Source organism: Drosophila subobscura, chromosome J (genome assembly GCF_008121235.1).
Source record: "Drosophila subobscura isolate 14011-0131.10 chromosome J, UCBerk_Dsub_1.0, whole genome shotgun sequence".
NCBI classification, from domain to species: Eukaryota; Metazoa; Arthropoda; class Insecta; order Diptera; family Drosophilidae; genus Drosophila; species Drosophila subobscura.
The window spans coordinates 14925950-14953766 of NC_048532.1; the positions used below are offsets into that span (position 1 = coordinate 14925950).

The 27817-nt window shown below is 47.5% G+C and overlaps 4 protein-coding genes across 4 annotated transcripts; 3 read left to right on the top strand and 1 right to left on the bottom strand.

The window, feature by feature from the left end:
- The first annotated feature begins 314 nt into the window (after nt 1-314).
- On the top strand, nt 315-2841 carry LOC117893534 (DC-STAMP domain-containing protein 2). The gene is given in 9 exon segments (XM_034800177.1): nt 315-941; nt 998-1258; nt 1309-1688; nt 1737-1793; nt 1795-1906; nt 1956-2264; nt 2322-2424; nt 2478-2546; nt 2604-2841. Coding segments are annotated over 9 exon segments (2034 nt in total). The 5' UTR covers nt 315-436.
- Nucleotides 2842-13938: 11097 nt separating this feature from the next.
- Nucleotides 13939-15943, top strand: LOC117894558. The gene is made up of 2 exons (XM_034801682.1): nt 13939-14280; nt 14346-15943. Exons 1-2 carry the CDS (start codon nt 14003-14005, stop codon nt 15937-15939), a joined length of 1872 nt encoding a protein of 623 aa, XP_034657573.1. The 5' UTR covers nt 13939-14002; the 3' UTR covers nt 15940-15943.
- A 2849-nt stretch (nt 15944-18792) lies between these two features.
- Nucleotides 18793-20471, top strand: LOC117894559 (alpha-(1,3)-fucosyltransferase C). The gene is made up of 2 exons (XM_034801683.1): nt 18793-19803; nt 19867-20471. Exons 1-2 carry the CDS (start codon nt 18965-18967, stop codon nt 20354-20356), a joined length of 1329 nt encoding a protein of 442 aa, XP_034657574.1. The 5' UTR covers nt 18793-18964; the 3' UTR covers nt 20357-20471.
- Nucleotides 20472-24371: 3900 nt separating this feature from the next.
- Nucleotides 24372-25810, bottom strand: LOC117894794. Its single transcript, XM_034802023.1, has one exon. The coding sequence runs from the start codon at nt 25726-25728 to the stop codon at nt 24514-24516; it is 1215 nt and encodes a 404-aa protein (XP_034657914.1). The 5' UTR covers nt 25729-25810; the 3' UTR covers nt 24372-24513.
- Between the last annotated feature and the right edge of the window lie 2007 nt (nt 25811-27817).

The window sequence follows — 27817 nt, forward strand, 5'->3', positions numbered from 1 at the left end:
GGTATGAAAAACTCTATTTTCCATGCACTTTTCTTCGCTTTACATCCCATTTTCTTTAGCTTTCTATGACTTTCAAGTCTCTTCCCAAAATAACAATATTTAGTTGCTTAGAAATATAAATTTCTCTCTTGACTGTATAATAATGAGTGATTCTGAAGATGATTCCCAAGAAGGTCGTCGCCTAAGAAATGAGAGAGATAAGTACAGAGATTACTATGGAAGCACGCGCGTGATGATGATCCACAATCAGGACATGCTGGCCTCAAAGAGAGCGCACTTTGAAGGCGACACAGTAGACAATGATGATAATGATAACGCAGAGGAGAGAAGAATAAGCACACGACCTGATAGCGCCGAAGGAGAGGCTCCCATCTATCAACTACATCCGGAGTCAGATGAACAAATCCCCGAATGTGATCCATCAGGGGATAGTCTCATGGTTTCTGGCTGGGATCATTGGAAGAACATTACGCTCTACATGATCGCGGGCTATGTGCTGGGCATTCTGCTGGTGCTCATCTGGTACTATCGCCATCCGCGGCGTGCCAGTCAGGATCTCACCCAGAAGTGGCTGCTCATTGTTCTCTTCTGTCTTTTGCTGATGATCCTCGGCTACAGTCGTGCCACCAGATGCGTTGTGGCACTGATCTTTCCCACTCTGGGCAGCCATCGAGGACGAGCTCTGCTGATGGCTTTGGCCTTTTTTGTGGCCGGCACTGGGCCCGTGATGAACATCATTCGAAACATTGACATCATGGGGCACAGCCTCGCCTGCGGACAGAGTAGTTTGCGGCAGGCGCTCACACCCATGCAGGACATCATGGGGCAGCCCATAAATGTCGTGGAGCGCTCAGTGGAGGGCACCATTATGCAGGTGCGAAAGATCATGGAGAGTCTGGACAAAGTCTTGCAGCATCTCGAAGAACCTCTTGTGGAAATTCGTAAGTAAATATTGACCCCACTGCTGCTCCATTGCGGCATTGCTTTCGCCCCTCAGATGCCAATTACAAGTCCTGTGGCGAATGGCTGAGACTGCAGCACAAATCCTTCGAGCTGCAGATGGGCAAACCTTATGAACGCTGCCTGGGAGCAGGAGCCGTCAGCTTGCACGAATGCCAAGCCAAATTCGGGATCCAGCAGAAGGAGTGCAGTGTCAAGGATCGCTTTGTGTGGTTCTGCGAGAACCTCAGGGATATGTCCAGCTTTTTTGAGCGCTCTGGCAAGCTGCAACAGGAGATCATTGAGGAGATATTTCAACGTAGGTGGAAGCTACTTTGATTCCGAATAAAACCCGCTCCCTTTTGCCAGGTTTAAAGAACAATTTCACCAAAATTCGTGCCATCTTTGTGGTGAGCATTGGCTTTGTGAACAAGCAAAGAATAAATGCCACAAATGACTCTGCGGGCAGGGACAGCGATGTCATACTGGAGCACGAGATCGACAGACACTTGGAGGCACAGAGGCGCACATTTACTCTGTTCTTCGTGTGCCTCGATTTGGCAGTCTTCATTCTGGTCTTCACTGTCATACTGCGTTCCATTTACTTTCGATTGCTGTATCTGGGCAGCAATGACTTCAACAATGTGTATCTGACGCATTCGTTTGACTCCTACGACAGGGAGCGAGAGCCACTTGTGGGAGTTCGAGTTGTGCCTCTGCGTGTGTCCGAAAAGAACAAATTTGTGAAGGTAGCTGGCCACATCGAAGCTTTCTCTGTTAATAGTTCTCAACCGCAGATAACTTCCATTCGTTTGCTGTCCGAGGAGTACCAGATAATGGCGGGTTCTATACTCTTTTTTGGTCATCACTGCCGTGCAGCTTTTCTGCATATGTTTCGTGGATTACAGTCTCTACATAATGCTCCTTATGATGTCATATCATGCACACAAAACAGCGGGTCTTAAACGTAAGGAAATTCATCTAAAAACTCCCCATTCCATGGCTCTATCCCTTAGCTCCTGCCTACACAAGAATTGTCATCACAAAGGGTGGCATGATCGGGGACATACTTCGTAGCCTGGTCCACGCTTTTGAGCCTCTGTCCAAGAACTTGGGAGTGGGCACTGAAAAGTGTCTGCCAGTGCCAGGAGAGCCGAATGTACTCCGCTACTATGAGATATTGTCGCTCTGTGTCCTGGCCTGGCTGCTCGTCATCTGGGAGCCCTACAGTCTTCGCGTGCGACATTGGGTCATGGCCTGCTTTTACCCAGAGGATGCACAACGAAGAGTCAAGTATTTGCATGAACGAATACTGAGGGAAAGATGTGAGTGCTGAGATCTAACTATCTATCTATTTTCTACTGTGATCTTGTATCTCCAAGCATCTTTCATCAAGACTGCCCGACGTAGAGCTCGTTCCGTGCACATCTATTCGGACAGTCAGCAATTTGCGTGCATCTCTTGGTGCAGTGCTGTGAAGATTTGGTAAGTTTTCGATCTCTAATTTCTCTGGCTTACAATTGCATTCCCATTTGCAGGTGCTTAAGCGGTTTTCCTTCTGCTTTTATTGGCAAAACCTGCATCATCTGCAGCAAAGCTTTGACCGCGTATGTTCTTGGTTCCCTCAATCTCTGATCTCCTTAATTTTCTTCCCCTTCTTGCAGCTCTGATAGCGTGCATTGTGACACGGACAATTGTAGAGGCATCTATTGCCAAAATTGCTTTATAGAGTCGAATAACTACTGTATTCTGTGCACTGATCCGAGGCAATACTGGGACGACAGTGACTTATCGGAGGTTGGGGACTCTACTGAGGATTCTAATGGTGGTTCGGGCACCCCAGATGATGCTGATGTTGAGGCTGATGAGGAATTCAGTCAACAACGGAAGGGTCATTTGTGAGAAATTATCTTTCTGCCCTCAACGGTTCCTAGCACGAATCTCACGCTCTCTCTCTCTCTCTCTCTCTCTCTCTCTCTCTCTCTCAGTGCGGCTAAGCAGTAGAGGATTCCTTCTACGGTTCTCTCTCCAGCATTCCCACTGCCTCTGCCATTCACCTTCCATTCTTTCCTTTCCTGTTCAGACTTTGTACCTTTCCTTTTGCTGATCGAAACGCATTCATTTCAATGATTCTGTCAAAGTTATTTGCAAAGTTTACTTTTAATTTCACAAAAAAAAAGGCATACTCCCGATTGCGTATCCTACTTTATTGTCCAAGTAATTTTCTACTACATTAACTAATGTATCCTATCCGCTATCCCTTTCTGCCATCTTCCTTCTTTAATCCCAAATAACTTTTGGTATAATTTTCTAATTCAATTGGGAAAACAAACCCCGAGAAACTTTTGTGGAGTGAGCGAAGTCGGCCTGCGGGTCAGAACAGGTCGCAGTCGGGGCTGTGGGCTCTGAGTTAAGAGAGGGTTTCCCGCCCACCCCTTCGGAGCGTACAGATTTTACGAGCCGCCCTGTCTGCCACCGAACTGAAAGTAAACTACAAATGTTTACACAACTCCTACACGTAGCCCGTAAAGTGGAGGGATTCCTGTGCCTTCAACTCCTGTTCTTCCCTGTCGTATCGTATCCTCTGAAAGACATGAAACGGTAGGCGGCAACAGGAGGCGTACGTATCCTGATGGAAGGGCTTGTCTCCTGCTAAAGTTGTTTGCAAAAATTGAAAAACTTTTGCCGTCTCTTTGTTTTTTTTACGAGTATGATGATGATGGGGCTGGGCGGGCTGCTTTGCCGCCCCTCAATGAAAATGCCTATTCCATGCCCATACTCCTACACACCATCCCGCAGCCCCTTTGCTCCCATTCCCCCCGGAGAAGTAGGGCAAATAAATATAAAATTCGGCGAAAAGTTTTCCACACGTCTGACTGCCAGACAGCCTTCAGTTCAGTTCCTTCCGCTGCTCTGGTAACAAGTTTCTGGCAAGTGAAATAGGTTTTCATTCTCAAGTGAGTTTGCAGAGGGATGGGCAGGGGAGGGGAGCGACTGGAGGAAACTGTCGAGCTACTTAAGCCCCCCACAGATACAAATGTGTCTTTTGCCTTTCAAACTCCAAACTGCAAGCACAATTTACAGAGGCATTAAGGCACTTCTCCTTGTCCAACTCGAGGCGGCACTGGCTTAAGGCAGTCGTGAGAGGTCCTGCCCGTCCCTGCTGCTGCTGCTGCATGTGTGTGTGTGTGTGTGTGTGTGGCTTTCCTCGCCGTCTAATTGTGTGGAAAATTGAAGGAAAATAATTTCGCCCCAAATGCAAATGCAAGAGACTCGCTCTCCCTCTCGTCTCTGAATAAATATTTAAGCGATTGCAAATCCCGAATTTCCATTCAATTGTCGAGGACTTTCAGTGTGGCTCTGCTCTGCGGTTGGCGGTGATGTTGCCCCGGGGCCTAATCAGGCGCCTCACATCGAACGCTTCTCGGATTACAGGCGTTCGGCTGGCTTGGCTCTCTCCCCCCTTTGCGCTGCGGTTTGGCAATTTTGTTTAAAGATACAAAGCTCCGATATGCCGCGGCGGCGGTAGCAATGCCAAATGTGAAATGTTGTGCGAGGTGAGAACAAAGCGATGCGTGCTGGCTCTCTAAAACCACAAAACGAGGCAAAGATACGAGATACGATTGTGTGTGCAGCGAGTGGGAAAGTTTCGTGCGGCAAAGGGGCAGCGCGATAACAGGCACAAAGCGGCAATGAGTACGCGGAATTTGCCCAGGCGCAGGATAACGTAGAAATAGTATCCGGAATCCTTGAACCACACTGCAAAGATTACAAGTTGCACCCCTGTGTGTTCTGTGTGTGCTCTGTGTGGCGTGTAGCAGCATCTATGCAAAAAGCTAAACGCCAAACCGCACTTGCAACAGAAATGGAAGCCCGCAACGCCAACCCGCGGGAAAGGTAAACGAATCTCTTTAGTCCGCATTTCGCACATGCCAACAATTGTGTGTGGGTGGGTGGGAAGGCGGCTTCTAATTGCAAGGGCCACGCCCACACAATGAGCACCAGAGAGGGCACTTTTCAAATGGAGCAGACAGGAAGAGGCATGTCCCCACCGAAGTTCCTAATTACAACTTTAAAGGGAAACCCCCAACAGACACACACACGTGGGGGGACGGAGCAAAAACACAATTAATGTGGCACTGTGGGCGTAAGGAGCGTCCTTGTCTGAGTTCACAGACTGTGGGGGATTGGGTGGACGCAACTTCTGATCACCGTATCGCGTGTCGATGCCCATTTCCGCTTTGCACTGGCACCCTTTTAATGGATTCAAGTGCAATTTAATTGAAAGAAATGCATAAAAATGCATATTAAATGTGACATTTCGTTGCGGATGGTGCGGTTTCTGCCCCCCGCTTAACTACATTTTCCTTGTGGGTGTTCTCCTTTGGAGAACAATTTCCTTGTGGGTCTTTTCCTTGGAAGAAACATTTTTCCCTTTGAGCAGCATTTTCGTGCAAGCTTTTCCCTTTTAAATATGAAGTTTCGTGGGTGGTTTTCCGGTTGGAAATAGTTTGATGGGCGCTTAGTTTCCTGTTGGGGAGTAAATGCAATGGAAATGGCTTCTACCATCATTAAAATGGCGACAATTACTGTTGGGACTTGGGCAGGGAGGAACTTGAAAGAAAGGTTTAAGTTGGAGAGATGTTTAGGGGCATAGAAGGCTATCAAAGGAAGGTACTTAATGAAGGAACTTCATAAGGTACTTATTTCTGAGAGTAGAATGCTTAAATAAAGGCAAGATTCTTAGAGGATGAATTTGGGAATCAATTTTAAAGCACAAACTCCGGGGAATATGACTCTTCATTGATTGATTCCTTAACAGCATGATTTTCCTCTGAAAACTGCTCGAAAATATGATTAAGCCCAATCCAAAACCCGTACAGAACCCTTTGCCCCCCTCGGACCTCATATATTTTCAATAAACCAAACAAATCCACATGTCCAGCCGAGCTTATTGCTGCTCTCATGTCAGACAGTGGAGACAAAAGCAGACAGAAATGTGATACATAAGCAGTCAAAGGAGCAGAAAAGTGTAGACAAAAGAGGAACACTCCACAGAGGGGCAAATGGAGAGCTATGCAGCCAATACAAGTGACAAACTTTTGTCGTGCACTGTACCCAATCAGAGCAGAACAACGAAGCAGACAGAATGTGCAGTTGCACTGCCACTTCGACTGGCACTTCCACTTCGATTCCGACTGGCACTGCCACTTGCAATTGCTGGCTTGAAAGCACTCGAAGAAAACAAATTCCAACTTCTTGAACACAGCTGAGGACGAGGACTCCTCCTGCTTGGACTTCGACAGAGAGAGAGAGAGAGAGAGCGGGGATGGTAGCATGTGATATGAGGATTCGACTGCTGGAGACAATAAAGTTGCTGCCTCGGCAATTTCTCAGCCATTTGCCAGGCAAAGAGCCTTCCACTCGCATTGAGATATGAAGAGGAGAAGGTGGAGACTCCCTCTTGGATTGAGATATGAAGAGGAGAAGGTGGAGGGAGACTCCCTCATGGATTGAGATATGATAGGAGCCAGTGGATGACACTCTTGTGTCTCGGCCATAACCAGGATCAACTTTTTACCCTCAATCTCTGTGTCTGCGTCTGTCCGTCTGTCCGTGTCTGTCTGCGTTTTGTCTGTTTGCTTTGTCGACTTTTGAAATTGGATTTGAAGCAACGATTGAGGCAGGCTTCGAGCAGCTACCGACCGAGGATTTGTGCAGCAAATTAGCTTCATTAATGCCCCCAGAGAGGCAACCCATCGCCTGGTGCTGCTGCTGCTGCTGCTGCTCCTCGTGCCATATTTTCCTGCATTTTATTTTGCAGCTGCAGCTTTGCATTTCGCTCAATCAGCGCAGAAATTTATTATGCTCCATAATCATTTGTCATCTTTTCCATTTTCCATTTTGTTCATTTTCCGTGCATTTCCATATTTCCAACCAACCATTTTCCGCATCTCCATTTCCTCTGCTGCATTTCCATTCCCTGCCAGTTGTTGCCCACCCCGCAGCGAGCGCATTAAAAATGTTCGCAACATTTTTCACGCATTCAGCATTCAACATTCAACATTCGGGAAAATGGGACACGGAACACGCTCCATTTGCCCCTTGGACATTCCCGGGGAGCCGACGGGTGGGGCTCAAAGGTCATAAATATCCGGAATATTGTTAAGAATATAACAATCTCTCTCTCTCTCTCTCTCTCTCTCTGTCTCTTTCTTTTCTCTGCTTCAGCACTAATGTCTCTTGCCGCTCATCCACAGCTTTTTGATACATTTTTATTGCATTTTTCTTTTTATGACTCGCGCAAAGAGGTCAAAACTAGTTCAATAAAACGATGCCCTCTGGCAGTGGCAGGACTTGATTTAATATGAGTTATATAACAAGACAAATTCGAGTACTTTTTGTGAACTTTTTCCCACAGATACCCAAGCATAAATCTATTTATTCCTTAGCAGAATTATCTAAAGTTTATTCCTTCCTTTGAAACTCAGCCATTTGTATCCATGGACAAACGGAATCTCAATCCCCACACAAAATAATTCAACAATGGAAACAAATCTCTCTCTCCCAAAAAACAAACAAAAATCCATAATTCATGCATTCGCCAAATAAGAAAATGCCAGAAGAGAAAACCCAAATGAAAACATTAACAACAAATAAAATATGAGGAGCAGCAGCAATGTAAATCGCTTTCCATAATTCATTCGACGACTCGCGCGGCTAGAGTTTTTCCCTGTTCCTAGATTTTCCACGGAAGCGTCGTAAACCTCGAGACAAACATCGAAGGTTGCCCAGGGGCATGAGGCATCGTAAAACTAATGAAATTTCAATTCGAATGGCGCGACAATGTTTCCCTCCTCCTCGAGACTCTCGACTCGACTCGAGACTGAGACAAATTCCACGAAATATTCGCGCACTTGCCACGCAAACAAAATTCATAAATTTACTCCCAACAGACTGAGACTGAGGACACACACACGGACATGTCGTAGGGGTTATTGTAGGGATTTTTCCCACCAGTCAGCACCTTCTTATAGATAGCCGGACAATGTTGGGCAACGGAAGCAGAGAGCGGTGCCCCGTCCGGTTATCGACCAAAACGACAGGTGAATTTATGATGAAGTCATCTACGAGGACTGTGTGACTCCTTAGAGACTCCTTCAGGGCTCATTCTCTAGGCAGCTCGCGTGTAAATTATGAAAACTGGCGATAAAAACGAAAGTAATTCAAAAATTGTTCGACGTGTGTGCGGGTTTATAGCTGTCCTCGAAAAAAACGCAGAAGAAGGGACACACACGCACTCAGACGGTGGCTTGGCACACCTTTGACTCTTCCCCGAGAATTTATCTCTCAGATTTATATCGCATGAATTTATGATCCTGTTAGCGCCACTGCACTTGCCCTATCTGCTGTGTAGCATCAATTGGTGGTGGCAAGGAGGCAACTTGTTTATGACCATGCAGATAGAATGAGTAAGTGTTGTCCCACCATTTGCTTACCTGATTTTCAGTTTCACTTTCCTTTTGCTATCGAATTGTTTTTTGATTAAGTAGATTGAGTATTGGTTGGAGTTGCAGCCTGAAAAGATAGGGAAAGAGAGAGATTTGAGTGTGATAAATCAACAGAAATCACGGGAAACATTTTTAAAGCTCTTTAAAATATTTTAAAGTAATTTTGAACATTAATAAACCCTCAAAACCTATGTAAATGAGAGATTAAAACAGCTTTGGTACATTTCTAGAGCTGCTTCTAGTCTATAGATCTCACCAAAAGGTATTCCCACCCTCAATTATTTCCTACTCACACCTCTCCCTGGGCTCTACAATGAATAGTGACTGTTAAATGGCTCACATAGTCATACATAGCTGTAAATATTACCCAATATTCGTGGCACACACACTTTAAAATGGAAACAATGACACAGACATGGAGACGGAGACACCACATGTGTGGCATGTCTTGGAGCACCCACTACTACAGAAATTCCAACAAATGAGACACCAATTTTTGTACTTTATAAACCGGGGGGTGGTCGGCCAACAAGGCGACAGAAGGTGACGAAGAAGTCGAGCGGAGAAAAGTCAACAAATAATAAAATATTTAAAGAGCGAAAGAGAGAGCAACGCCAACGAAAAGAAAAAGCCCCAAAGGAAAATGAAGTCATCTTGTGCAAATACATCGGAATGGAATGAAATGGAAACAAAAGTCGTCAAGTGTTAATTTGCGTGGGAAAATATATTTTTGTTTTGTTTTTCTGTTTTTTTCGTGGCCCAAATGAGGCGGCTAAAAGTTCTTTTGATAAAGATATTGCGGGCTGGAGTGGGTTGGAGTGGAGTGGAGCCCGGCCTGGGCACTGTAATTCCTTGAAAGCAAAAGTGTGTAATGGGTGGGGCTATCTCCGAGCAGTTGGGAGCGTGTGAAAGGTCAAAGTTTGCTCAGCCAAAAAAACCCAACCGAAAAGCAGGCTAATTTTCGTAGACTCAAATTATAGAAAATCCCCACCATTAAAGTCGTAGGAAACTTCAGGCCAATGCAAAAGTCGCCAGCAAAACTCAGAGACGTCGGCGAAGACGGCAGGGAGGGGGAGGGAGAGCAAGGCAAAAGTTGACACCACAAAACATTAACTTTCAAGTACATCAAACATTTTGTTGCCTGTTATCTCAACAGTAACAACAGCAACAGCAGCAGCAGCAGCAGCAGCAACAAAGAGTTGCCACAAAAGGTGCCACCAACTTTACCCCAAAGTGCCAAAGGGAATGGGTGTGGGCAGGGGACAGGGGCACATGGGCGGAACTGTGCAAGAATTGAAACTTTGTGCGTTGTTTCGTTTGGTTTGTTGTCGCCACATCACCCATTACCATCATCGTCAGCGTAATCATCATCATCATTGCTGAGGAGGTACAAGCATACACTTTCTGGAGAGTATTTTTGGGGTTTTATAGAGGTTGGAGAGGCAGGAAATTAATGAAAAATGACCCAAAAGTAATCGATGTTTCGCTGTGAAATTTGGTGTTTACTTTCGAGAATAATTAACATAAAATTCGGAATACTGTAACTGGCACAGATCTTTCTGCAGGGTATCCATAGCCACTGCGTACCACAACCCTTTTCCGCCTGTCTGTTGTCCCCTGTCCCCTGTCTGCTTTGCTGCTGTTGTTATGCGAATGACATTTCCATGTAGTACAAAAGTTTCTCGACTGCTTCTCGTTTTTATTATTTGTTGATGGTGTTTGTTGCTGTTGCTGTTTCTGTTGCTGGTTTTTGGCTCTCTTCCACTCGCCACAGTCAGTGTGGGAAAATGTATTTATTTTTATGATTGTTTAATGTTTTATTTTCCACTGCCACACACAAAAAGTTGACACAACAAAATGTCACAGCGAGCAGGAGGGTAGGGAAAGTTGTTCACTTTTTTTTGCCTTTGTTTTTTGTTCATCAAAAGTTGCAGAACATTTTTGTTTTTTGTTTTGAAAATGTTTTAATTACAGCAAAAAGTACAGGGAAAAGATACCATCATTGACAGGCATCTTCATGGGTTTGTAGCTGGAGCTGCATTTGCCTCAACTTCATGTCTGCATCTGCAGCGTCTCTTCTATTCCGATTCGAATTAATCAAATCATCATTCGAACGCCACACTGCGCAGCTACCCCTTTGATCTGGCAACAGACTCCAACTGCAGACCACTGGGAGAGCCACACACAAAAACATATTTCAATTAACAGGCCATGACCGTGGCAAAGGCTAAGACCAAGACGCAAGAGCAAGCGACCTCCATCCAAGGCGAAGGCGAAGGTGTGTCCATGTAGCAGGCCAGACTGCACACCAGACTGCTGACTGTTCGTGTGTGTGTGGGGGGCATCAATCAATGCCGCAGTTAATAATCCACTCGAAAACAAGTGGAGTGTGGAGTGGCTGCTGTGGCACTGTGATCGACTCCACGCTTACCCCTTGACTATGATAAATCAAGGGTTTAGGTTCAGGGGCTCCATCTCCCTCTCCATCCAGGAGTGGCTCTCGCTCTCCCTCGCCATGGGGGCGCCTTGTCTGGTGGTCGTGCCCCATTTCAATTTCATACGCACCGTTGGATGCAGTCAGGCAGGGCGATGTTTGTGGGTTTTCTCCCAATGTTTGACTTGTGGTTCCACACACAAATTTTATTGATTAACGCTCGCATTTTCGTTGTGGATCATCTCCACGGGTGCAGTGTCGATTGCTGCAGCAATTTTCATCACTTTTCATCAGTCAGCGCATCAGCCCGGGCAGTAATTAAAATGTATTTTCTTCAATCATTTCTTGGTGGATTCTTACAGCTTACAGGGTGGTCGCCACACCCCCCGCTCTCTGCTCTACTCTTTCCCTGCTGCTGCATTGCAGGCGGCGGTAGTGGCAGCTGTCGTCACCAAAAGCCAAGGTAATATTTCACACAGTACTCCTTCCTCCTGCTCGCTGCTACTCCCTTCTGCCCTCTTGGGCTTCTCATCATCAATTTTATGAATGCCCCCACACACATCACACACCCCACACACACAGCCACAAACAGAGTGTTAAAGCGCGAAAAAGCAGCAACAACAAAAGTTGGCCAATTTGTTTCGCTTTGTCTCGTTTCCCAGCAGACGCCACCCCCTTTTGAGGGCACAAAAGCTATGACATGTAGGTGATATAACGACGAAAATGTACCCATTAATGAAAGAAATACTATAAACTGGAAGTAAAATGTTTTAAGTTGCATTTTGGTTGGTTCTTTTGTAGGCAGAATGAAGCTGAAATCTACTCAAATATTGCTGTAAGTATATCGCTCATTACCTGGCATATTTTTGAACAAAATAAAACCTTTTCCTTCTGCCTTTAGCACACATATTCCCCTTCGATCTACGCCTATTACTCTACAGGGCATGCACCTAAAAAAGACAAGGGCTTACAGCCATAAAACAATGCCAGCCAGGTGAATGCGGCACAAAACCATGTTGCAAGTTGGGCCTGACAGACAATCAAGTGATGGCGTCGCAGCGAGGGGGAGAGCCGAGCCGAGCCGAGCCGCCGCCGCTTTTCGACACTCATTTGCAATTTTTTGTTAATTTCTGTTTGCTGCTGCTGGCAGACCTTGCCGATGGTTCTGGCGATAAGAACAAGTTGCAACTGCAGCAGCAGCAGCAGCACAATGCAATAATTACAATTTATATTTGCAGATAGAAATCGCGCACATTAAGCAAGCGGCAGAAATGCTGCAACTGCCACACTGCCTGCCACACACAAAAGACAAACAAAAAAGCTGTCAACGTGTGCGTTTTAACGCTTCGTCGATCCGGTGGCCGGTGGTCGGTGGGTGAAGTTTTTGATAGTTGCCTTCAGGCGGCAGCTGCTTCCAGTCTGCCGAGCAGCAGCAGCAGCAGCAGAAGTGGCAGCTGCCTCTTGCGGGCGGGCTGCTGCAGGGGTCATTGCCAAAAAATTTCAATCAACTTTGGTGGCCAGCAAAAACGGCAGAGCAGAGAGGGGGAGAGCAAGAGCAAGATAAATGAGCTTTCAGCAAAGACAGAAAACAGAAGACAGCAGACTGTGGCTGTGGCAGTGGCTGTGGCTGGCCCCCCCACTTTGGCCACTTTGCATATGCCTCCAGATCAACGTTCAACGAGTATCGAGCATATCCAGTTACACATATCACACCTGGCTCCAACTGCTGGCCGCAAAGATCACAGCCGCTGGCCCGACTGATCCTCTCTGGCTGCATCGATGCCTTAAGCGGGACACGCGTGCGCCAGCGATCGAATTACCAAACAAAAAGGTAGCACAGAGAGAGGCTGCCCCACTTTGTGTGGGGATCGATCGCAGGACCTCCAGCCAGGATGCTGTGTGGCAGCAGCAGCAGCAGTTTGATCGCTTTGCCCCGGGTGGTCTCGTCTCGGATGCTGCTCTGTCTGCTGTCTGTTGTCTGCCTTCTACCTCCTTCCTTTTGGCTTTCCCTCCAAGCAGCACTTCGATGCCTACTCCACCTCGTGCTGTAAATCATTCTTTGTTCCTGAAGGACACTTCAATTAGGGCAGCGCCGGCGCCTCAGCAGACACTGTTTTCACCGCGTTTTCCAATCGCAATTAGCACAACATTAGCGCGCCCTGACCTTTGACCTCGCTGCCACTCCCGCTGCGCCTCGGTGCCAGCGGCCAGCGGCCAGCCCATTGTGTCCTTGTGTTTATATGGACCCTCGCCTCGCTCCTTGGGTCTGGTTTGGTTGTTTTCTGCGTTTTGTCACGCATTCATTTGCCCAAATGGCCGGCAATAATTTTTGCGGTCATCCTACATTGTGTCCTTCGGCACGGAGGCGCCTCCGCGTTATTTACATAATTGCCCATGTCTCAAATTGTACGGACAGCGGTCCTCTGGGGCATGGTAGCACTCCCCGTACATGATATACACGAGCACTCCGATAGAGCGAGAGAATGAGTTATGGAAAGCCTTTTAATGTTCTTCTGTTTTTACACTTTAAAGTGCGGAACAGAGTGGAAGATCAGAGCGTGGCAAGTTCTATTATAAATTTTAGTTTTCAGAGAGTTGAGTGTGACTTTGGCGCGATATCTGGTAAAAGCCTGCAGAGGAGTACTATTAAAAATTAATATATAGCAGCCCAATAGCTTGGAATATCACCAGAAGCATGAGAAGTAAGAAAGATTATTCAATTTGTATGCAAACAATTCGGGAATAATGTAAAACCAACTTTAAAACATTCGATTCTTTAGTTAAAAGTACTTAAATGTTGGAGCCCTTATTCCATTAAGATCTGAGCTCAAAGAATACCTCAAAGAATATTCTCTTATGGCTAAAAAAAGAGCTCTGGAAAGAGCAAATTCTGTTGATCCACAGACTTTATTCAACGAAAAAGAAACTCTCAGTCAGCCCACGCTTCTGCCCTTGAAATTTCATGTCAAAAATGGTTTTCACGGCACTTTAGGCATACTCGTCGTACTCCTCCCAACTAAGTCCCTCCCGATCAGTTTCAATCATGAATCTCATGTGTCTAGTGCTGCTTGGCACACTCTTCAGCCTCGTGGCACTCGCAGCAAGCAATGCAGCAGCAATGCCCAAATACTTTGTGAATAGTCCGCTGTGCAAGATGCCCTATGTGGATCCCTTCAGTGCCGATGTCATGGCCATTTACAAGAAAATCAAGCTGAAGGATTGCCACAACGATAGTGAGCTGGTGACTGCCGAATACGATCCGAAACTGAAGCAATATCGAGTGCACACACGTCTGGATTTGGCCAGGAAAATGGCCAAGGAGAATGTGACACTCGAGTGTGGCTATCAAAAGATTTACAGGGATGGCAATGCCACAATACCCGATGATGCATACAGGTGGGAGAGCTGTAGAAACTCTTGAAATTTCCCTCCATAAATCTGCTTCTGTGTATCCCCCACAGAATGTCAAAGGTTATACCCCTAACCGATAATCTGTTGCTGCCCAACGATGTGGAATACATAACCACACGATGCTTCCTCAACAGCAGCAGCAGCAACAGCAAAAGTCACAAATTAAACATCACGCAAAGGGATGCCATGACCTTTGTCCAGGATCACCTCACACCCGAGGAGCTGGTGCATTCGTTTCGCCTGCTCAACGACGAGCAGGAGCCCAAGCCGAATGTCATTATCCTGGGCATTGATTCCACCTCGCGCATCAATCTGCGTCGCACCATGCCACAGGTGCTGCGATTTCTCAGGAACCTGCCCGGCTGGTTCGAGATGCAGGGCTACAACAAGGTGGGCGACAACACGCTGCCCAACCTTCTGGCCATTCTCTCGGGCGACAATCATGTGGAAAACTCTGAAGCTGGCAAGTTTAAGGTGAAAGGCTTCCTAGACTCATTGGACTACATTTGGCAGCACTTCAAGGAGGCGGGCTATACCACAGCCTACGCCGAGGATTGCCAATCACTGAGCACGTTCAATTTTCACAAGCCAGGATTCATCCGGCAGCCGGTCGACTATTATCTCCGCCCCTTTGTGCGGGCCATTGAGAAAACCCTCAAGCTGGAGCGACGGTATGAAATGAATTTCTGCGTGGGTCGCCACATCAGCTCCGGCTACGTGTGGGACTTTGCCGTGCAGTTTGTGCAGCGTTTCCTCGAGGAGACGCCCCTGTTTGGAGTCTTCTGGAGCAACAGCTTCACGCACAACGTCTTTTCGGCTGGCAGTGCCATGGATCATCTGTTCAGGGAGTATCTGCTGCTGCTCCTCAAACTGGGACTCTTCAAGCGTTCGATTGTGCTGCTGGTGAGCGATCATGGCTATCGTTTTGGCAATATTCGAACGCGCACAAAGTCGGGCTACCTGGAGGAACGTCTGCCCATGATGTGGCTGTATGTGCCCCCATGGTTCCGCAAAAGGTATCCCCATTATGTGGCGAATCTGCGCAAGAATCGCAATCGCCTGTCGTCCAACTACGATGTGCACATGACCCTGCAGCACATTCTGCAGCTAAATACACGCTCCCACGAGGCTTTTGATGCACGAATCAAGGCCAAAAAGTGCCAGAGCTGTCGATCGTTGTTCTTCGAGCTGCCAGAGAGTCGCAGCTGCTCTGAGGCAGGCATCACCGAGAAATGGTGCACCTGCCACCCCACAACAACAGTCACAAATCGCACCCAATACATGGCCGTGGCACGCGCTGTGGTGCAACGCATGAACCAACATTTGGTGGCCAAGAAACTCACCCATCTCTGTGAGAATTTCCAACTCAAAAGCGTTCAAGTGATGGATCGCAAGGAGATCTTGGGCGAAAGGAGCACCACAGCAGCTGCAGAGCATGTCTATGTCCTGAATTTTTATACAGTTTATAAGAAGCCGCAGTTCGAGGCCACAGTTAGATGGAATTCAAGGAGCAGCACACTGAAAATGAATGTGGATGAGCTGAGTCGCAAGGATTCGTACGCGGCCACTGCAAAATGTGTAAAAGATTCGCTTGTGAAAAAGTATTGCATATGCAAGAAATTGCCAGTGAAGAAACATAAATAAAGGGAGTAGAGGTTGTACTTTTGGATGGGTTAATGGCAGCAGAGGTGCGTGAGGCACTTGTAAACGAGAAATCCATCCCAAAATGAATGTCAGACCTTTGAATTCTTCGATCTGCTACATTCCCAGAGCGGCTGCACGACACACGCCACGTGTAACGTGGAAAATAACCCACACAGCTTGCTCTTTCCTCAGTTTACATCTAATTATATCTAATTTGTGTGTTCTGTGCTCGCTTTTGCATTCATTCAGTTGCATTCAGAGACAGTAGGTCACAACTTTGCCTCTTCAATCAGCTTTTGTCCGGTTCTGTCTGCTCTTTTCTGCTTTTCCACTGATTGTCGGCATCCGCTTTTGGGGCCATGCATGTGTCATCCATCCACAGCGGTGATCGCCACAATTGCCATCAATTGTGCGCAAAATGTCGCCGGGGAAAAGATTACGCCTGGGCAGGGGCACACAGTATTGCCGGGCAGTGATAATCACCGAAAAACACAGCTCAGATGATGGATGGATGGATGGCAATCGTGGCATTTCCCTGATGAATTAACTGGCGCCCCCGAAAAACAAGATCCATGTGACATCATGACTCAGTGGAGAGTGAAAGTCTTTGGAGGTCTTTTCGAACAGAAACACTTCCTCCATGCAGTTCCAGCCACATTCTTTCACCTTTTCTCTGTCTTATTTTTTGTCGGTGGACATCAATGGAGTGCCAGCCACATTACTCGTACGAAAAAGAAGGGGCGCGCTTGGCTCGTAGATAACACCTAATTAGGGTTTAGAGGACTGACAACTTTAGCGCCACTTGGCCACATCGGCATGGTATGTGTTCCTTCGTTCCTTCGTTCCTTTGCTGGCGTTGGCAGTGCGCGGGTGGTCAGAGTGTGGAATCCTCTTTAAGGCCAAGCAAGCAGACACACCCCGAAGAGCATCACGGCACGCACGCAACAAGAGGCAGCTGCCACACAACCTTTGGCTCTGCATCTCCCTCTCTCCCTCTCTCCCTCTCTCCCTCCTTCGCTCTACTTTTGAGATTATTTTCTGCTTGTTCCTTGTTAGGTCTAGGCCGAGAGACAAGTTTGTTTTTGGTCTGGGTGTCGCCCGGCGATTCGTTTCGTTTCGATTCGATTCGATTCCAGACGAAGCTGCGATAATTACATGTTAATTCGTTTGCAGCTCCTTTTCGAACCTTTTTGTCTGTGTTTCATCCCAATCAAGTGAAGTCAGAGCTGGACGCTGGCGGTTCTTTTGTTTTTGAAATCGAATCGAAACGGATCGGAGGGCAGAGGATCGTTGCTTTTTGGGATAATTAAGCAGTTGCCACCAAAATTGCTGCTGCTGCTGCTGCTGGCAATGTGTGCGGCGGCATTTAATTGCCATTGGCCTTAGGTCTTAGGTTGGACTTAAGGACACCTTGAACTAAGTAGCTGCCACATGAGTCACGAGAGATCACAGGAGAGAGAAGAGTCTGCTGCTCTCTTCTCTCTTTCTCCTGGAACCTATTAATAACTTTAATTAAAAATGGTTTGTGGCGACTCGAGAGACTGTTTGCTGGTCTGTTTTTGTGGCCAAAAGTGTGGGAACCAAATTATTCAAATCGTGGCCCATAACTCTCCTTCCAGCAGCGGCAGCACTTCTCTCTCATATGCATATTTATTGCATTTTTGTTGTTAAGGCTTTCAGACTGCGCGCTGCGGTAACGCCCCCAAAAAGAAAAAAATAATATATATTCCACAATGGAATTTCAATTCCATTCTCCTCTGACTTTTGACTTTGAAGGCGAAGGTGAGCCGAGCGAGCGAGGATCAGGACTACAGCGCCCAAAGTGGAGCTGCATTCGAAATGGCTCTTTTGTTTGGCTTGGGGATTCGCTGGAATAATTAAATTTTATACATGTTCCCGAGGGGAAGCTGCTCTCGCATTTTGTTTCTCTGTTTCTGGTTTGTCTGTGGCTCTTGTTCTAAGGAGTTTTATTTGTTGTGTGTGTGTGTGTGTGTGTGTGTGTGCGGTTTTGTCTGGCGCGCATTCACAAATCCATTTCACTTTCATAACTCATCGCATGGGCAATTTACATGCCACACAAAACTGTTGCTACGTGCTGCCTGTCCTGTCACCTCCTGGGCAATGTTTCCTTTCTACCTTTTGTTTCTCTTTTTCTCTGTAGTCACGTTTTATGGGAAGTTGAACATGAAATGCGTAACATTTAAATGGTTGTCAATTGGAAAATTGCACAGAGGTTGCCACTTCGCACTCCTCCCCCTCAATAATTGAGACAACGTTCCGGAGGGAGTGTCGTGGAGAAGCGCCTGGCACGTCCCATGTCCAGCTACACTCTCCATCTGGCCCCCGTGTTTGCCTTTGCCTTTGCCTTTGCCACATCCTCCTCCATGGGCACGCATTCGAAATGAGACACTGAAAAAACAACTGCAAAATGGAAATTGCAGTGATATATCATCGATGGATGGCTCCAACGTGCTGCCTGCCTGTACACACCTCCCGCTCCCGCTCCCATTCCCTCCCTCTCTCTCTTGCTCTCTCCAAACGCTTTTTGTTTGCAGATTGTCATGTTCTCTGATGGTTTTGGCGCAAATGATTGATTACTTTGTTCCTGTTTTTGGCTGACGATGAAAAGTGGCAAATCGGAAATGCGCTTGGCACGGGGGAAGCATCATCAGGTGGAGGAGCCATTGGACGCCGATTGATTGAAAATTGTGTGCGTTTGATGCAGGCAATCAACTGGGGGAGGCCTTTCACTGAGCTTCAACTTGTTTCCTTGATTTGTTTTCCTATAAAAAAAACATATAGTTTGCCACAATCTACAACTCAAAGCAGTCCCTCCCTTTCGTTCATTCAGAGTGCGTAAGCCGAACCCAAAACCTTTAGTCAAATCGTATCGTTCCATCGAAATTCTCACAACTTTACGGCAAAAGAATCATTTTTACCCTCTTCCAAGCCTCAACAAAAAGGGAGCATTACACACACACATCTATCCGCATGTTTAAGTCAGTTTACCAAATTGTTTGTTGAAATGCCGCTTGCCAAAAAGGGTTGCACCAAGCCGCTGGATAAGATTCTCCTCAGCCAGCGACGCAGTCTGCAGCAAATGCAGCGGGAAATGGCGGAGCAGCCGCAACAACGTGTGCTGGCGCCCAGAGGGAAGAGACAGGATGCCCGACAGCATCTGCAGCGCCACAAGAGGACGCCCGAGTACTACATGAATCTGCTCAAGATGCTCAGCATTGTGGTGACGATCTGCCTGCTCTTTGCCATCGTTCCCTTCTACAGAAACTGCCAGGGCGGCCACAAGCCACTGAATCATTCCGTGATTCTCCTGTGGAACGAGGGCCCCGCCTGGGAGCGTTCCGTGCACATGGAGTGCGGCTGCGTGGTGACATCCGACAGAGACTTTCACGGCAAACCCTTCGATGCGATTGTCTTCAATGCCGATCAGCCGTACTCGCCGCATGGCTTGGAGAGTGTTCACCACACCGCCGATCATCTGGTGGTGTTCTCCGGCAGTGCTCCCCTCAGTCAAACACAGAATCCGATTCCCTTCCTCAAAGCTCCGTTTAACCTGACGATGAGCTATCGCCTGGACTCGGATTTGGTGTGGTCCGAGTATTACTTTTCGCTGCACAATTCATCGAGCCGTCTCAATGCTTTTGAGCAACCGACTGAGAGCTTCTCCGAGGGAATGTCTACGCCCCTGATTGTGGGACTGCACGAGCATCTGAAGCTTAAGGATCGCCTGGCGGTGTATATGATGTACGTGGTGAATGAGCAGACGATGGCAGAGAGTTATTATCTACTGGAAATGCGCAAACATGTGGAATTGGAGGCACACGAAAGCTGTTTGGGTTATCATGGGTAAGAGTCTTTGAAGGGCGGAATCCTTTCCCTGGCTAATCCCTTTCCTTCTCCCCTTTGCAGCTGCAGCGCCTACTACTTTATGCTCATCTTTGAGCCCAGCGCCTGCCCGGACTTTGTGCATCCACAATTCTATCAGGCACTCGACAAGTTCATGGTGCCCGTGCTCATAGGCGGTGGCAATCTAACCAATCTCGTGCCGCCCGGCTCCTACATCAACAGCCGGGACTTTGCCACGGCCAAACAGCTGGTGGAGCATCTGAAGGCGCTGATGGCACAGCCGGAGCTGTATCAGCGCTACTTTTGGTGGCATTCCAAGTACAAGCTACGCTCCACCTTTGAGCCTTACTGCTCGCTGTGCCATCTGCTCACGCAGCGACACCAGCCACAGACATTGAATCCCCAGGAGGTGCCACAGGAGGAGCAGCAACAGACAATGGCAGCAGCAGCAGAGGGAGCACAGGGAGTCCCCTCCTTTCCCGTTGCCGTGCATATTCCCTTTGTCGACTGGTGGCAGCGCTACCATTGCCCCAATCGTACGAACCGCTTTTAGCTGAGCCTTCGGCTCGTTCCCCCACACTCAGAAACCGCAAACTCACACACACAAATATAATTACCAACGATCGCAAATTGGCCGCATCGTTCGCTTCAGTTTTGTTCCGAGTTAAGTTCTCTCTCTTTCTCTTTCTCTCTCTTTTCTTTTCTTTTCTTTTTTGGCGGTTTAATTCCGCGGAATTTCGGCGGCACTTCATTGACCTCGCCGACAGCTCTGAGCAGGCAGAGGGAAGGGCCTTGGGGGAGTCAGAGCCTTAATAAGTTCTACTCTTTCTGGGCAGCTGAGGATACTATGAATTGGGAGATGGTTTTGGTACAGAGCAGCAGCCTTTGTTGAAGGTTTATGACAGCCAAAAAAGCGGAGAACCCAGAGTCCAGAGATCCCAGAGAGCTTTCTTCAATGAAAATATCTCCCCCAGAAACTCCTTTTTCTCCCAGTTAGAGCAACTCCTGTGTCGCATATCATTAACCCCCATGAATATCGCATAATTTCCTTTCAAAATGTTTGGTTTTTTTCGCAACTGGTTCAAAACGAAGGACGGACGGGCAGAATCGGAGCAGGAGGATGCCTGGGATGCCAACTCGTGCCAGTTGGGCTGTTGAAAACAGTCCTAAATGCCGCCATTTGGACAGGGACTGCGACTGGTACTGGTACTGGCACTGTCATGGAGAGAATACCACTCAAAGCTGCAATATTCGACTTTGACAGCCTTGTGTCCAAGGGCCTGGGAAAAAGCGGCCAGCCCCAATGCCGGAGTCGTCACAAAGAAAATCCAGAAATGCCAATGGGTTTCAGCTCAGAGCATAGATAAAGCAAATAGAGCGACGAACTGCAGTCACTTGTTTCCCTGGGATCCACGAGTGGGCGACGACAAGACCAGCGAGAGCCCCACAGATGAGGTGAGCTGAGGATGGGGGGCAAGAGATGTGAGGAGGTGCCAAGAGAGAACGCACGGGGGGAGGGCGGGGAGAGGGCAAGACACAATGCAGCACACGAAAAGCAAACAGAATTGTCATGGGAAATATTTCACAGCGAGAGATGAGATGCCTGCCTGCCTGCCCCAAGAAGAGACGCAAGACTGAAGTGCCCTGGCACTGGCATTGGCCCTGGCCCTGCCCCATTCGAGACGCTGCCTTTCAGAACGGTATCACATATACAAAACACTCTTTTTCCCTGTGCCCGGTGCCACACACAACATACAACAATATTTATAAGTTAAATGCTTCACTAAACAATGAGCCAGAGCAGCGGCAGCCAAGACAGAGAGAGACAGCGACATGCCTCAAAGTTGAAGGCAAAGGCAAAGGCAGCAAGGCGATAATGAAACCCAGGCGACGATGTCAGGGTCCAGCCTTTGGGCCCTCTTTTGTGGGTTGACAGGTTGTCTCCCCTCGCACCAGCCCAGGCCCCTATCCCCTCCCTACTCTCCTTCTCCTTCTTCTTGTTTCTTGGGAAGTTCTCAGCGCGGCATCTGGAGCTCTGTTCTGTCCGTCTGTCTGTTTGCTCATTCTGTTATCAACTATTACAATATATTTTGTGTTTAATTGACAAACAGGTTTATCATTAACATTTTTCTCACTATTCTCTCGAATGCGTTGGCGGCATGATCTTCTTCTTCTTCTTCTTCTTCACTCTCTCACTTCTTTTTGTTGTTGTATTTTTTTTGGGAGGTTGCACCTGAAATCGGAATTGCTTTCGGCGCTCTCCTCTCCCGGGCGGCGCTTCATTTGACGCTCCAACTGTTTTTTCCCACACTGATTTCGGGCGGGACACCGTGAAGCAGAAGCGTCAAGTTCGGGGCAGGGGTAAGACACATGGAAGCGGGAGGAATGTGTACAGTGGGCGGCATGAAGCAGGGAGGTGTTAGCAGCTGTAGAGGGGAAGGAGTAGGTGATAACCAATTGGCAGGGATTGGCTATAATATCCACAAAAAGCCTAAAAATTGTGCTGAAAATTATTGCAGAATTTTCAGAGAACTTTTTTTTTAGCTTTTTTCGTATATTTCGATACTTAATTTCCACTTTTTGTGGCTCCTTTGCTTGTCATTTAATTCCCAAAAATGTTCTTCAAGTTAAACCAATTTTTTCGCACTTTCTACCACTGTAAATCTCAGTTGGCTTTCCATTTAAGACAACAAATGCATAAACTTGATTGAATTAATCCCATTTTTAACAACTTAATCACGACAAAGTGTCGCCAAAAGATACACAAAAGAAAAGCCCCAACCCACCGCTCTCCCTGCCCACTTGTGGGATATCTAAATACACTTTAGGGACAGCGACGGCGGCGGCTGCTACTCGGCTGCCTCGTAAACCACTAAGTGCTAGGCCAAAGTTTTTTGAGGGATTAAAGAGGCAGAGAGTCAGCCACACAGCTTCTGGCACAGCTTCTTGCCTCTGCTGCTTCTGCTGCTGTCTGTCTGTGCCGCTGCTTCTTGTTTGCTTTTCCCGCTGCCGTGAAAATGCATTGCTCTGTGCTGTAGGGCCCCCGTTTTCTCACCTGAGAAAACCAGCCGGCTGCTGCTGCTGCTGCGGCTGCTGTCGATGCTCGTTTTAATTTGTTTGTTTGTTCCCCAGGCAGGCAGCCAGCTCCCAGGGCAAAATGTTTGGAAATAGACGCCCCAAACGATGGGCCAACCATTTGGGAAGCTTCTCTGCAGCTCGTCTGTGTGTTCTGTATGTTGGGTTGTGTGTGTTTTTGTGGTGTTAACAACTCGACACTTCATTAATTGAAGTTGAAAAAGTGCAGACTATAAAAAGACTATTAAGAACCAGAGAGCTAAGATCCGATTCGTGCCAGAGGGACGGGGACACAGGGGCGCACCCCTCAAGAGTATCAAAGTGAAGATTCGAGTGGCTGGGTCTGCAGCCTCGAGAATGCAACCCAAAAGAGCTTCCAGTGTTCGTATTAGATGCAAATTTGATGGCCATGTGAAAAAGTTCAATGGTTTCCAGCGGAGTCCATGGGATCTTTGGGGATCTGTAGAAGTATTCCCCACTGCTCTAAACGATCTGTAAGAGTGCTCTCCAGCGATCGAAGACGATCTCTGAAAATTGCCCACTCAATTGGCTTTTGTTTATTCACTCCCCCTGCAGGGTACTTAATGGCGAGCATATCATAATTAAGACAAATTTGGCAAGACATCGACACAAGAACCAAAGAAATATTACCAAATATTTAAGTGGAAATCAGAGGCAGTCGAATGAAGCTCTTTGGAAATCAATGAAGAGAAAATAAACGTCTGCTGAGTTCTGCTGTTGCAAGCGATCGTCACACAAATTTCATTGGCAGGCGGCGAAACCATAAAAATAAATCTATATGCAAATGCAACATGCCACAGAGCGACCAGAGAGTGGGAGAATCATTGGAGTAGACCCAAAAATAGGACTAGGACTCCCATCCACTGACAGACAATCCCTGGCGCAGAGGCGTCTCTTCTGCCACACACTGTCCTCTGCTTCCATGGCGTCTGTCCCTGTGCCTGCTGGATCTACCAAGAGGCGTCTGTGCCTGTCCCTGTCCCTGCTGCTAGATCCAGCCATGAGCCGTTTCTCGTCTTTCCACGTTGCCTCTCGTTGAATCTTACAAAAGTTGTGACAAGTTGCACAGGAATTACTATTTTTCGCAGAAGATGTTCTGTTTTTTCTCGACTCTGTTCTCAGTTCTCGAGATGAGGCAGGATTGATAAGCGAGGAGACCCACAGCCCGTGCCGTACGCCCGTTGCAGCGCAGAGAGCGACAGATGCAAGTCCACAGATATGCCATGCGATTTATGTGGAACTTCTACGCGCGAACAGAAGCCCAATCCCCATCCCCATCCCAGTTCCCATTTGCAGGAGTCGTTGAGGTGACTGCAATTTAGTGGCGATTACAACCGAAGGGAATGGCATTTTAAGTGCCCCATTGTCAAGGCGCTTTGCGATCTCTGCTGGCGCGATAAGGCGCCGCACAGTTGCCACCCGTGTGGGCGTTGCAAAACCCCAAAAAAAGGAGTGAGAAAAAAACAAACTTGTCTAGTTGAATAATCGAGTTGCTTGTAGGTAACGAAATCTTAGAGGTGTGTGTGTGGCTCAGTCCTTGCAACGCTTACAGGCTGCTCCTGGCTCACGAATGGTGCTGGCCACATGCGTCTCTGGTGGGTTCTTCTTTTTGGCCTACATTTGTTTGAGATAAGCCTCCAGTCGATCCGTATTTTCCTGCAAATGTGTGCAGCTTCGGTAGCTGGAAGGACAGTCGCTCCAGTCGTCATCGTCGCAGACATTCGAGGATCCAAAGTCGCTGTCGCACGAAAAAGTGTCCTCGCTGCTGCTGCTGTCATGTTGGCAGTCCACGGGGCAGTGATGATTCTCCCAGTCCTCGCTGCTGGGTTGCTGCTGCTCCTCAGTCTCCTTAGTGTCCAAGAATCCTATGTACGGTGGCCACTGGGTCTTGGTCTGCGGCTCATCATCCTCAAGGCGATACCACTTCACCTTGTACGAGTCCTGGCCACAATCCTCCTGCTGCTCCCCCGTCAGCTGATCAATGTTGCACTCGCAGATGAGAAACTGACTGTGGCACACGTCGCAGCTTGGCAGATTCACCTCCGGGTTGCGTATGGGACGTGGCAGCTTCACATTCACGAGCGGGCCCGTGGTCAATTCCGACGGCACCTGCAGGCCACACAGAATGCAGCTCTTGGGCAGGTCACAGCCATCCTTGAGGGTCAGCTTCTGTGGCACACGCTTGCCGCTGGACTTTGCGGCACCGGGCACCGATTGCTTGAAGCAGCGACCACAGCGGCACCTAGACACCTGCGTCGTGGTGCAACGCGCCTTCATGCGCTTGTAGAGCGCCGTGTAGATGGCATTGATCTGCTTCTCGTAGGATTTGTGGGCCCAAAAGAACGCCGCCTGGTACTGGTCAAAGAGCTGGGACGTCTTGAAGGCGGCATGAGCCCAGGCCGGTTGGTTCGAGATTATGGCCATGGCATCCACAATTGGACTGCTCACCGTCGCCGCTGGCTTCCCATGGAAGAAGGCCTTGAATGCCCGCTTGATAATCGAGTAGGCCAGCAGCGCCTCCATGCGTTCCATCTCACACTTGATGTGCAGCGCGTGCAGCATATCATCCCGATCGATACTCACCGCTGGCTGGGCTTTCGGACTGCACTGTGTCCTCGCCTTCTCGTGGTACACAAATGCACTCTTGATGATGGACTTCACCTGGCAGCACTTGCTCGTGTTGATGCCACAGATCAGCATTATCTGCGCGAGACTCTTGGCAATGTCCTCCACATTGTCCTCAAACAGCTGCTCGGGTCTCAGCTCATCTTTGCAGTTGGGGCAGTGCTTGGCTGCCCCATCCTGCAGCTCTTCCTTTTGCTCCTCCATTCTTGACTCGATTACAATTAAATTTAGCAAAATCTGTTTTTTAATATGTTTAAAATGTACTCGATAGTAGCGCGACCGAAAACGAATGTGAAATGAAAGCCGAAAAGATTTTCTATCGCTATGAACACTGACATGAAAGGAAACGAATCCTAAGTATAATTTCGAGACACTTTCTGTATAAAATTCAACATTTTTGAATGAATTTTAAACACATGCAGACTGCCTTTCTGCATAAATTGCAAAACTTAATCGGCTCAAAACATAATTACAATTCATTGGATTTGCATGTGCAGCAATTTGGGATGAATTTCGTTCAACTTTCCACACCTAAAATCTTTCCACAACGAAAATTTAATCGAATATTTCCCCCACTTTCAAGTAGAACCACAAAAGTGGGTTGAAATCAATCTGTTAATCATAAGCTAATCAATTTGTGAGCAAACTGGCGACAATTTTCATACAAATTTCTGTGCTTAAGATAGGAAAAGTTCCACTTAAGCTCTTCTTTCATTCCACCAAAGAAACTTTCCATAATAGAACAATAAATGGTCTTTTGGTGCGTTTTGGGTTTTAATTCTGTGATATTTGACCCAGTGGACTTTATCTAGGATTACCAGAGACCCCACACAAGAATGCCAGAGAGGAATTCTCTGATAAACAGAGAGGGAGCTCCAGCTGCAATTATGCTAAATAGATGCTTTGATGGTCATCGAAATAAATAAGAGAACGAACCCCAAACGAACGAACACACGACTTAAATTGTTCAAATAAATTAAGTTGTAGCTTTCGAATGGAATGGAATATCAGAGGAGGCATCAACGAGAGAGAGAGAGACAGACAGAGAGCGACACTTTGCGGTGTGGCATGGTGTGGTGTGGGGATTGGGGCAAGCAAACAAGGCCAGAGACCGGAGACCGGAGAGACCGTAGACCGGTGTCCGGAGATCAAGAACATTCAGACGTTGCCGCCACTGCCGCCGCCTGTTGCATTGTCATTTGATAAATTATGATATTTGATCAATTGTTCCGCTGTGTTGCAAGGGCCCTGGGACTCTGGGGCAGATGAAGATGTCTATGTCCATGCCTGACTTTCCACGTGTCGCTCCGTCTCCCCTACTTGGACCCGCATCAAGTTTGCCGAGTGAACTTTTTTTTGTGTTGAATTTACATTGTAATGGCATCTGTTGGGGCCAAACACACACCCATTCCCCCCATCTGTATCTGCATAATAGAATTTCCAGGGGCATGAGACGAGCAGGAGGAGTAGGAGGCTGCTGCCTGCTGCCTGCTGCCTCTTTATTGTGGCTAATAGGCCTCTTGGCGGCTTTTGTGGTTGTGCCGCCCCGTGTGTTTGCGTTTGCGTTTGCATCTCCCTCCCGTCGCACATTTCTATGTGGATTAATGAATGGAGCGAGAGAATGCACATGAAGCTGGAGGATGCACTGCACAGAATGGTAAGAGTTGGGCCAGAGTTGAAGGTGATGGAGATGGCCAGGCAAGTGTTTACTGTCCATAGAGGCGGCAATGCCCATTGTCGGTAGGTTGCAGTCAACAGAAGAGGCCTCTAATTATGTGTAAAGGTGTTGTGGATGGTTGTAAGTTCTCTTCCCCCCAACGCCTTCTGGTCATCCATCTTAAGGTTCTACAAGTTATCTTAATTAGTGTACAAGGAGGATTACTCTCTCTGAAAGATATTCCAATCGATAATGGCAGCGACAGCTACTGTTTGAGATTCAACTCTTGGAGGAGTTTTGAAAAGATTCTTAGACGAGGTTTGCGGCTTCCCTCTGCAACTCTTGGAGTAAGTTTCAAGCTTCTTTCTGCAATTCTTAGAGCAATTTTGAGGCTTTATTTCCTGTCTGCATTTCAGGTAGCAGCCAAAAGGTAATGGCTTCTGTCTGAGTCTATGAAAATCAACCATCAAAACCGATATCCATTCAATGGCCATTCCACTTGGACATCTTCTATCCACTTCATTGACTTTACAGAAATTATGAAGGTCTTCGGCGTTGGCCTACTGCGTGGCCTTCTGGACTGAACATTTGACACATTTTCCGACAGTTCAATTAAATGCAATATTTACAGCACCT